Source organism: Drosophila obscura, unplaced genomic scaffold (genome assembly GCF_018151105.1).
Source record: "Drosophila obscura isolate BZ-5 IFL unplaced genomic scaffold, ASM1815110v1 contig_30, whole genome shotgun sequence".
Lineage (NCBI taxonomy): Eukaryota > Metazoa > Arthropoda > Insecta > Diptera > Drosophilidae > Drosophila > Drosophila obscura.
In genome coordinates this window covers 2418254-2430273 of record NW_024542818.1, presented here as the reverse complement: position 1 = coordinate 2430273, position 12020 = coordinate 2418254, and the positions used below count along the sequence as shown (strand labels likewise).

Here is a 12020-nt window from a genome sequence, read left to right as displayed (position 1 = left end):
AGCCAACGTTGACGTTGCCCAATTCCCCCACCAGTTGTTGGGGTCGGTCGCAGGGGGGTTGGACTGGGTGTTGAATAAAAACAAAAGTGAGAAACAGCAGCAGCACGCTCTATCTCTCTCTCTCTCTCTCTCTCTCTCTGTCTTTGCTGCTCTCCCCAACACACAGGCACGTACGTCAGAGAGCAACGCACGCTTTCGTCTTCGTGTTCGTGTTCGTTTCTGTCGTCGAGAGAGGAGTCGGTTGCATTTGCGTTGGTGTTGCTGGGGGCTCTCTGAGAGCCGAAGCCCCCCCCATTATTGCCACATTGGCGCTGCCTGCTGCTGGTGGTGCCTCTGCTGCCGCTGCCGCTGTCTCTGCTGTTGCTGTTGCTTTGGCTGTCGTTGTCGTTGTGACCTTCACAATTTGCGCAAAGGCAATGTGTCGATGACCACAGATTTTTATACAGCAAAGCACGCACACACACACACACAGGCAGTAGCAAAGAGAGAGCATAAAAGCAGCGAGTGCAACACATTCTCATTGCAATTGATGCCTCTCTGTGCATATGTGTCTATAAGTGTGTAAGTGAGTAAGTTGTTTCCTCTCGCCCCCTGCTTGACATTTTTCGTAAAAAAAAAAAAGAGCTAAGCGATGGCACCCATTCCATTACGGGAAGGTGGATTAGCAAGGAATTATCTATGCCACAGAGACTCACAGAGATTACCGGAATAATCAAATATTTCAGAAGCTCCGATTGATGCTCCTGCTAATCGATTTTTAATCGAGCAGGCGAAGCCTCATCTCTAACTACCAACCGCACCAACAAGTAACAGATAACAATCAACAATGTCGGTTAATAGATGTGTCTATTGAGAGTGGATAGCTCATTCCCTAATCCGAATTTGGGTTATATTTCGTGCACAGTTTCCATAAATCACAATTCTATGATAAACCTAACACCCAATTGTCCTTCTACCATCATGAACTGTGTGAACCTTTGCCCTTGCAACCTGACCACTGTGTGCCCCATAGTACATAAATCCCTATATAGTACTACAAATACAATATGTACATATGTACTTGCACATATGTATATGTATGTATACTCACCCCCAACACTGCGATTCCATATGTTCCTCAGTGAATTCGCATTGTTCTGGTATAAATTCGGATGCAGAAAGGTGCCCGTGTGGAGGTGTGCTGCTGCCGCTGCAGCTGCTGCTGCTGCGGCCGCTGCCGTTGCTGACGTGGCAGCGGGCATGCCCAGGCGTGCCTTCAGCTCGTCCGCGCAGGGCTGGCCGCCGGAACTAGAGCTGTCCACATCGGACACGCCGCTATCTGCGGGACTGGGCGGAAATGAACCTGCATAATTCGGTGGAGACGAGGACGAGGACGAAGACAAAGCCAAAGACAATAAAGAAGAAAAAGACGAAGTAGAAGAAGGCAATTAGCAATCGATATATGAGGCTCGGATCGAATCGAGGGCGTGTGCAGTGGTTCACCTTGCTGCCTCTTCCACTCACCTGTTGTGGCCGTCGTGTAGTTCCTGTGATGTGGATTGTGGATGGCGCCGCCACTGAGCAGATTGTGCAACAGGGGCCTGTGCGGTATGGCCAGTGGTTGTTGCTGCTGGTGTGCACTGTTGTTGTTATTGTTGTTCCCGTTATTGCCACCACCATTAGTGCCACCGGCCGTTGCACCACCATGTAAGCTATGCTGCTGCTGCTGCTGTTGCTGCTGGAGCGGCGTGAGCAACGGGTTCTGCTCCGTCTTAATGTGCAGCAGTGTAGTGGCACCAGCAAAGGAGGTTCCGTTAAGCTGCTGCTGGTGCTGCTGCTGCAGGATCTGTTGTTGTTGCTGCTGCTGGTGTTGTTGCTGCTGCTGCTGCTGCTGTTGTTGTTGTGGTGCCGGACTCGTCGATTGTTTGACAATAGGAATTTCGGTATCTGAAAAAGGAGAGGAAAAAGTACGTTGTTGAAAGAGGTTTTGCTTGGTTCAAATTTCTAGCATGTACATACATATTTAAATATAAGATAAGACTCTTGAATGAATGAAACCATTTATAAATTTATATAGTACATTGTAATGATGACAAATGTTGCTGTAAAACACGCTAAGTAGTTTCTTCCAGCCCTCGGATAGCTTTGGAATCTTTATCGACGAATCTATATGAATTTCTTCATATAAAATTCTTTCAGATTGTTCCAGAACTACCCTCTAGTATCAGAACTGTAGACAAAACTTGGGGACCATATCTCTTCAGCTTAATTTTCAAAGGGCCTCTTGAAATCTCCCAATTAGATTTCTTAATCACTCCACGCAACCCTGGAGTAAACCATTCACCGTTCAACATTCAATTAATGGAATGCTTAACCTCATCCGCGCTCGCATAAATCTTTGCACTTCACTCCCCCATCCGCTCCCACACATCACCCCATCGCCAACCTCTCTTCACTGCTGTCAAAATGTCTGTCCAAGGGGCTAATAATAGTACGAAAAATTCGCATCATAATTTCATAGAAATGTCATGTTGGAAGAAATATTGCTGGCTAGAGGGGTAGAGTGTGGAATAAAATAAAATGGACTGAAATAGCAACAACAAAGCGACAAATGACAAACGGCAAACAACAATTGAAATGCCCCAATTTTGGAGCCATGAACTCACAGCAACAACCGTTAAAAGCTGCAGAAAATTAAGAGGAAGAAGTAGGAGAAGTGGAGGCAAAGGCAAACGCAAAAGAAAAGCAAGCAAAAATTGGCTTCTCACTTTCCTTTGCAATGCAATCTCTCTTTCTATCTCACTTGCACTCGCTCTGGCACTGGCACTGGCACTCTCCCTCTCTCTCTCTCTTATTGTAATTGTTGTTGCTGAAAAGTAAAAGTGCATTTTCACTTATTTCATGCAGCAGCAGCAGAAGCAGCAGCAGCAACAAAAAAGCGAAAAAATTGCATTGAATGTCAAGCTGTTCACACACTGAGACTGCGACTGCGACAGCGGCCCATTCCATCACTGCTGTCTCGCTTTGGCAAATGCAAAGTGCAGGCGGGCCGCAGCGAGCGAGCGTCAAAGCTGGCAGCGCAATGAAGCTTGCAAGCACACACACTCACTCGCACACACACACACAAACACACACAGGCATACAATTGGCAGCAAGAGAGGAAGAGAAATCAGGTCAAGGCTTGTCGGCTCTGCTGTTGCTGTTAGTGGTGGTGGAGGAGAGGAGTGAGAGGGAGAAGGAGGAGCGAAGCGGGGAGGGAAGCGACGACGAGTTTACAATTTATGCTTTGCTTGCTGCATTATTGCATGTACGTCCCTCTCTCTCTCTCTCTCTCTCTTACTGTGTGTGTATGTGTGCTTTTTACAGCTTTTTAAATACAGACGACCGACATCGTCTCGTTTTGATTGCCTGCCTGCCCGCCCGCACCATACCCCACCGCAGCGCACCGCTCCGCTTATTCCGTTCATTCCGTTGTGGGTGAATGAGAAGCATGTAAAAACATGAACAAAACAACAAAAACTCAAAAGCCGCAGCAGAGAAATATTAAAAAGTAAAATAAAATATGGCACAAAAGCGTATTTACCCACAAAAAGTAAAGAAAAGGAGCGGGGGGTAATAGAAGGTGGACCCCACGGAAATCGCGCGGCAACCAAACAGCTGTGCACCAGCCTGCAATCCACAGCCCCCCACACACACACACACACACACACAGTTCCACCCCCACTGTTGCAGCCCCAAAAAGCTACAGTTCTCTGGACGTTTTTTTAACGGAAATTATAAATATATGTATAATTTTTGACGAGTTTTTACATTTTGTTTGTTTCGTCGAGTTGAGAATTTCCTTTATGTTTTCCTGCTCTCTATTTACTCAAGTTTTAATCGCTTGTCGAAGTCGAGAGGCTGTCGGAAATGCCCGTCACTTGCCGCCATATTTTTCGTATGCCTACACCCTGTAATCGCGGTGTACCTGAGGTATATTGTTAAGAAAGAAAGGAAATCAATCACTATGCAAAATCTCTGTGGGATTAGCTTAGATGGCTGCTGTCTGTTGTTAATTCCATTTGATAATTGTATTCTTATTTCTCTATGTAGAGGGTATCATGGTATTCTTTATAAATATTTAGTGTTTCGAGGTGGTTTTATTTTAGTTTGTCGTTGAATGCGCTACGGGTGGTGCCAGGTCTCACGTGTTTTTGTCTACGGCATACGTTGCGTATGCGCAATTGAGTGCAGGTGTCCGCACAGGGGAAGTGCGTAAGATAGAGACAACGATTCTCTCAATGATTACATTTGAACAGGGAAATGCTTAAGAAATACCTCACTAAATAAATGCACGTGCAATTTCTGTTTCAGGCCATTATTTTCCGCGAATTTAAAGGAAATTCACTTATTATAGAATATACACATAGAATGATTGTGTTCCATTTCAATTGGTCTGTGGCAGGCATTCACGTACGAAACGTGTGCGGTTACTTCCTGTTGGCATACTAGGCGTATGAGTAATGCCACAGTACTCATTTTACACATACGCAGCGGTGTGCGATTTTAGTGTGGGATTAGAACAGATTTTCTGGGAAAACCATGCAATTGCATGTACAATAAGCACACACCTATGTACTCTAAAAATTCCTTCCTCAGGCTTTTGCTGTAGAAAACTATGAAATTCAGGGTACATTAGAGAGGAGTCCCCAGCCCATTCTCCTTTTTCTAGATTCCTACCAAAAGCTTTCACTGCACTATTACAGTGGGACCCAGGGGCAATCACAGGGCCCACAGACGAACGTTCAACTTTAATGGTGCATAAACAAACAGAAAAAACGCACAGAAAAACAGAAGGAAAAAACCTACAAAACATTGCAATGCTGCGCCAAATGTGCGCTGACCTCTAAAAATGCGGTCTAATAAAAACACCAACAACAACAGAAATCCCACCAAACAGCCAACAAAGCACACAGAAAAATAAATATAAAAAATACATATAAAAAACAACAAAAAAATTAAATATATTACGAGAAAACAAAGCGAAATTGGCAAACCAACACACACACTGAGACACGCTTAGACATGTCAAAGAAAATTAACGGTAAAGTCATGTGCATGTTTTTGTTGCTGTTTTTTTGCTATTTCTTTTCGTTGAATTTTGAATCACTTCCAGCGCCAGCAGCAGCGGCAGCGCTGGCGACGGTGTCCCTAGTCCCGCCACAAATTTGGACTTGAACTGCCGCTCGTTGATATGTGCGCGGCATTTTGGGACAGTTACATCACAGTTCCGGACAAACGGACAGACAGCGCAGCATAGTATTTGCCGTGGCAGCAAGAGTAGGTCAATGTAGGTACGAGCCATCGTCGGTCTTTTGTTGGTTGTTTGTTGTAGGTATGATTAGTTTGTTGCCTTATAAAGCTGATATGCGAGTGCCACCTGCAAGTGGGCTTAGTTTACAATATACCCTTTGCCAGAGGGTGCTAACATTCTGTCTGGAATGCTTGTCACACAGATAAATATAGGTCTGCTATGTATTTGGTTTGTTCCCTTCAAAGCGATAGTATATGTACACATAAAAGATTTGGCAGAAAGCCGTACATCTGTCGTAAGACAAGTGTGGATTATCCACACAAGAGATTTTCAATCTCCAACAAATAGATAATCCAACGGAAAGAGCATATTATCTTCGATTAAAACTTATGCATTTGGCTTAACACTCTTATTTTTTGGTTTTGCCTGGGTTGTGTGTTTCAAAGGTGGATAAGGCGACGTCATCGGAGGAGTTTTGTTTTATTGTTGACGTTCGAAATTTGTTTACAGTTTTCGTAGCATTCATTTCCGAAAGCGGTAGAAGCTGCTCCGCTGTCTGCTTAATAACAATTACAGCAACACCAACAACAACAACAACTTGAGTTTGTAATTGTTTATGGCATTTTGGTTATTGGCCTATTTTTGATGAGCCTCGGCGACGCGATTCGGACCGACATTTCTTGTCTGATTTGTGGGCGGTTTGGTAAGCAACAAAAAAAAGTGAATTTTTGTGTGTGGGTCGCCCCCTTTAAAGGAGAATTCACTTTTTGAGCCTCACTTTTTTTCTTTATAAAAAAGTTTGAATATTTTTAACAGACATTAATCAGTGGAAAGTAAGCGAATGAAATTGCATATTCCACAGTTTTTTGGTGTCCGAGAGATTACGGCTTTGAGATTGGGGTTGGGGCTGTGGTTGGAGGCTGGCGGATCGAATGACATGGGAAAAAATGAATGAAATAAATAAATATTGAAAGGTCTGCTCGTATTGAAAAAGACATTGCTGTGGGTTTAGATTAAATAATAAACATTTCGTAGACATATAGAAATATTTAGTTATGCTAGCCCTGTACTATTTAAACTTTAATTTAGTTGGTTATTCCCTGGGAATAATCCATCATTACCTGCCATTTCCCACACACAAAAGCACATAAATAAATTTAAATAAATATATTAAATATTCAAATTCTATTCATCAGAAAACTATTATTTGTGTACTCCTTAATGGATGGATGGTTGTACGAGTAGTACGAGTATGCCGCACAAATGCCCCCACAATTACCCAAAGTAAATAAATAGAAATGACATTGTCGTGAAACAACAACAAGATACCCTACAATACGGTAAATAAATGGTAGATTTATTGCCCACCATTCAAGGAATTTTAAAAATGTTCCTTTTCTGCCTGTAAAATGTATCGGATTAGGCAATAAATTGTTGGATAATGATCTGGTTTCCTCTGCCTGTTGCAAACAGAATATACCCTAGGGTACTACTCGAACAGGATATGAGCAACAAAAACAAATGGTTTTGTATCGATAATTTCACTTGTGCGCAATATTGCGCCAAACCGGAATCGAATTGTGGATGGGAATGAGATTTGGATGGCGATTGGGAATTGGGGATGAGGCAGCGGAATGGGTATATGCGAAACACATTTATATATTTATTGCCAATAATAATAATAATACAATTTGTTGCACTTCCAATGTCTGTGTGTGTGTGGAAGAAAGCAAAAATTCAAGTTGATTTTGTGGACTGCATCTTGCAGCAAAGAGGAGAAAACAAAATCCACAACAGAAGCAGTGCGAGAGGGAGATAGCAACAGGAGTGAAGAAAAGCGACAACAACGCAAAAGTTCTATATTTAAATATTATAATTTATGTGTTTGTTTGGCAATTGTTTAGTTGTTGTTCGTTTTTATTTTGCTGGTGAATGTCTCCTCATCGCCAAAATGTGTCTTCCCCTTTTTTCTGCCCCCCTCTCGCTTCCATCACAGCCTGTGCACGATCCCCATTCCGCAGTTCTCATTCCCTGTCGCTGTCCCGCTCCCACTCTGATTCTATATTCCCATTCCCTGTCTTTCTTTCATTCCCACTCGCATTCCGCATTCGCCTTCCATTCCCATTTTCTTTCCCTTTCGCACTTGCAGAAGTATGCCTCCCTCTGACACTGCTGTTCCTGCTGTTGGTACTCTTTCTCTCTCACTCTCTCTCTCTCTCCATCTCTCCTCTCTAAATTCCTGTTCTTCTGCTTATTTTGGCTTTTATGCCTCTGCCTCTGGTGAGTGAGTGAGTGTGTGTGTGTATGGATGAAAAGAATAAAGCTGTTTTCTGCTCTTGTTGCTCACTTTTGTTCCTGCTCTTCTGTCGCGTCGACGCTGCTTTGTCTGGGTGTGTGTGTGTGCGTTATCCGCGAGACCTTGAACTTGAGACTGAATTTCCAAAAAGCGTACAAGCACAAACACTCACACACGCAAGCAGAGCCACAGAGGCAGAACACACACACAGCCAAACATGAATTCTCATTGTTTGCACAACACACAGACAGACACGAATGGGCAATTTCTTTGCCTTTTTTGCGGCCTTTTTGCCTTAAATATTTGGACTCATGTGCATTTAATATACATACAGACACATACACAGCGACAAAATTCTTCCCCCAATATTTCCGCATTAAGAAATTTGTTTTTTGTTTGGCTTTTTTTTCGTTTGTTTTTTACGACTGCTTTTTTCTCTATATCTCTATCTCTCTGTCTCGAAAATATAATGTAATTTCTGCTAAATATACATATGCATTTGTTTTGTGATTTTGCTGAAATCTTTTTTAATTTGTCATTAAGTACTTTTATTTATATTTAATGTGTTTTATTGCAGGGTATACATATATGGTGTATATATGTATGTTATGAGCCTATATGTGTTGCATATAGATTGACGCATTTGCCTCCAGCCACAATTTGTTTTTGCATTTTTAATTTGTTTTTATTTTTGCGATTGTTGATTTGATTTGATTTTGTAACCGACATTTTAATGTCTTTCCAAATGCATATTCGTTATTTTCATTATTATATTTTGTATATTTTAAATGAATTTGGTAGATTATAATGTGTGTTTATGTTACATCATTTAAGAAAGGAAAGCAGGAAAACATACATATGTTTTGGTGGATATGAATTACTGAGAATTGCAGGAATAAATAAGAATATAGATCTATATACTTTAGAGTTGAAAATGAGCTTATAAACGATTAAAACTGATTCGCGGGGATTTACACTCGGCTAAAAATTGTTTCCATAAATGCAATACATTGCTTTTAAACGATTTGCATATGTATATGGGATTTTTACAACCCGCATAACCAGTTACTGAATGTAAGCGTTTCGTCTTACCGATATTTCCTATAAACATTTTTGATTGAAATCTAATTCTGAGTCAGCAGTTTCAGTGAATCTTTCTTGTATATGTATTATTGTCTTATTTTGCGTTGTTTTTGTTCCCAGTATATTGATTTCTATTTATTTTTGTCTAATAACCGTTAAGTATTCTGTCACTGCCCATTGTTTTTGTCAAAATTAACACTTTCTAGTGGCTGACAAAATGCTACTGTTGTCACGCGCCAACAACCTGGAGCCCTACAGATGTTAATTGCATGAGAATCGCTTTTGGTACACGGAAAATCCAAACATAATTGATCAATAACCAATCATTAATCGGCCACTGGATAATCCTAGAAAGTTGTGGTATCTATTTTAGTAGCAGATGAAATCAAAGTTGGTTTCGTACATTACGTATGCGACCCGTTGTTCTGACATTTTGCAACAAGCTTAAGCCGTTGGGTTGGGGCCTTGACCCGATCCGAGAACTGCACTGACCATATGGCCGCCACACAAGCTGCATGTGCAACAGTGCCACACTGGCACACCAGCTGCAACCTCCCCCCTCCGTCTACATTTTGCTCAATATAGTATCACGAATTGCGTTAATCCGATTTTGTAATTGCGTTACGTTAAAAAAGGTGGAGAAGGGGGGGGGTCTGACATAATCTATCTATCTAGAAATGGCATTCAGAAGGGGTCCCCATTTACCCACCGCCAACTGTCTCATTATCGAAGCCAATCAATAAGTCAACCGATAAGGCGATAAGGGGACTGTGACTCTATCCGCAACTCCAGAGACAGTGCCAAGAGAACCCTCCAACCAGAGAGAGAGAGAGAGAGAAAGAGAGCCCAAAGCGATTACAAAATCTGAAAGATATACGGACGGATTGGTATATGCCACAATATACTATATGGGGCAGCAGACAGCAGCTTACATAATTCTAAGGCAAAACCGTATTTGGGTTAAACAAAAAATTGAGGAAAAAAAATGGGAAAATCATTTGCTAATTTCTTGCCACGAAACGAGAAATTTAAGTTTTTCCGCGCACACTCAATGTGTGTATCTGTATCTGTGTGTGTGTTTTGTATGTGTATGTGTGCGTGTGTGTGCGTTTGTCTGCTCAGGTTGTTGCCAATCTATTCCCAACCTACCTCAAAATGTTTTGCGTTAGGCCTGAAAAAAAGACACAGAGAGCGGGTTCGAGGGGAGGTCTGGGCTGTCTGGTCTGCCCGAGCAACTTGCGCTCTTTTTCACTATTTCCCACATCGTGAGCACACACATACATACAACAGATAAAGAAACGCACACACACAGACACATGGCTAAGCTGGTTTGTCATGTAAAGATACTTTACAGCAAAGAGGAAGATAGACAGCGAGAGAGCGTAACCAGACTCTCGGCTCGACCTGCTCTCCGTCGCCGCATGTCGCAATTGAAAGTTGCCACCGCTTCACTCTGTCTCTTGCCTCTTTTTCTGCCTCTCTGCCACAGTGTGGGTGGGTGGTGGTGCTGCTGTTGTTGTTGCCGCTTCTGTTGAAAGGCCCGCAAAAGGTTGAAGGTAAGACTAAGAAAAGAAACCAAAACAAAAGCCCCACAAAATGAAGTCATGAGGAACGGACACACACACACACACACACACGGAGTGACTACAAGGGGCAGAAGAAAAAGGTTAAAATAAATAAATAAAAGATGAAAATGTTGTAAGCGGAAAATATATATCATCTAGGAATTTGTGTGAGAAAAATAAATGAAATAGAAATAAACCTCAAATAAAAGACATAGACAGAGAGAGAGAGAGAGAGAGGAGAGACTCCAATTTCAACAGCAGTTTCCATCTTGTGGAGCGGAAAGATGCCAGGGGGTGGTAGGGAGGGTCAGGCTTAAATACAGTCAGGTGGGAATACAGTTCCAAATGATTGGGGATTTGCTAAGCGTTTGCATAAGTGATGTTGTTTATGGGGTTCAGTTCAGGTCAGGGTTTAAATCTTAATAGATTATGCTACGTATAAAACCATGTAAGATACATCCACAAATATATAGAAGTTCTGGATAAAGTAGCTTCTGGCACTCAACTAATCATATAAGTTATCAAAAGATATAGGAATATGGCTGAGTTCCCTTCTAAATGTTGGAGAGATTGCTTCATCATTAATTGCTTCTGGCACTTTTCGTTTCAGGATACCATTTAAAATGTTCTCCCTCCCCCATCTGCAGTAGCTCATAAATCCCTTACCATCTTGCACTTTGGGGAGCTGTGAGCGAGAGGAGCGCATTTCCGCCATGGCGTCTTTTGGTAAAGAACTGCAATTGGCAGAAACATTTGCTACTAGTTGGTGTGTATCTCTGGAGCCACGGGGCCCTGGCCAAATCAAAGTAAAAGCTGCGTTGCAAAAAGCCAAAACCGAGGCAATCTCTGGGCCAGGCCAAGAGCAATAGGAGGGACGGGGAATCAGTGGGAATAGGGGGAGCAGCAGCAGTAACTTTGCTGAATGCTGACGACGACGGCGACGACGCCCCGTGTAAAAGTCAAATAGAGGAAACAAGTTGTTGGTTGTAGGGTTACGAGCCAGGCCATGTCCCATGGCACACAACACACAGATATAAAGGTGTGTGCGTGTGAGTGTGAGGGGGGCGCCTTAGAGTATGTAGCAAGTGGCAGTCTCCCCTCATACCCCCTTCAAGTCATTTAGCAGTTAAGTTGGCAGAGCTTTGGCAGTTTTAGAGCAGCAGCAGCAGCAGCAGCAGCAGCGGGAGAGGAAAACTATTTCACACACATGCACACATAGACATATACAGAGAGAGAGAGAGAGAATTTACAAAACTATAGCCAAATACAGCCAAGAGAGAGAGAGAGAGAGCTCTGCCATAGTTTTACACTCACTTAAGCTAGATAAACCAGCTGGCTCTCGCTCTGCTCTCGCTCTGCCTGACTCTCTTTCTCGCTGCCTCTGCCTCTGCTGCCGCCTCAAGCAATCAATAAAATTGTTGAGGTGGGTTAGGAAACTGTTACGAAGCCGTTGACGTAGACTTTGGGTGCTTGCTGCCTGCTGCCTGCTGCTTAGGATTCAGATTCTGCTTTTGCTTCATGTGCTTAGGCAGCGACGCCGCTGCGACGCCGGCGGAAATTGCGCTATTTTAAATAATGTTTATTTTGGCTTTTTTCTATATCTTTTTTGTTTGTCGGCTGTCCTCTTCATCATTCCCTCTCTGCTTTTTCTGTGCATTGTTCTTTTTGGGCTATAAACATATTTTGTTGATGCCAAATTGACATTTCATTTCACAATTCTACTTAGTTAGAAGGAGGTTTCCGTGGGGGTGGTGAGTAGGTGCCACGGAAGTGGAGAAAGAATCGCTTAAAGTAAGCAAAGCAG

At 42.6% G+C, this 12020-nt stretch overlaps 1 protein-coding gene across 2 annotated transcripts in view; it reads right to left on the bottom strand.

The window, feature by feature from the left end:
* The window catches only part of LOC111076913 (ecdysone-induced protein 74EF), a 39522-nt gene that overhangs the window by 2820 nt on the left and 24682 nt on the right, over positions 1-12020 (bottom strand). For both annotated transcript variants that reach the window (XM_022370964.2, XM_022370963.2), the window contains 2 exons: positions 1504-1926; positions 1091-1342 (listed from right to left, as the gene is read on the bottom strand). In XM_022370964.2, coding sequence (XP_022226656.2) covers positions 1091-1342; positions 1504-1926 — 675 coding nt within the window. The remainder of the gene's footprint in view (positions 1-1090; positions 1343-1503; positions 1927-12020) is intronic.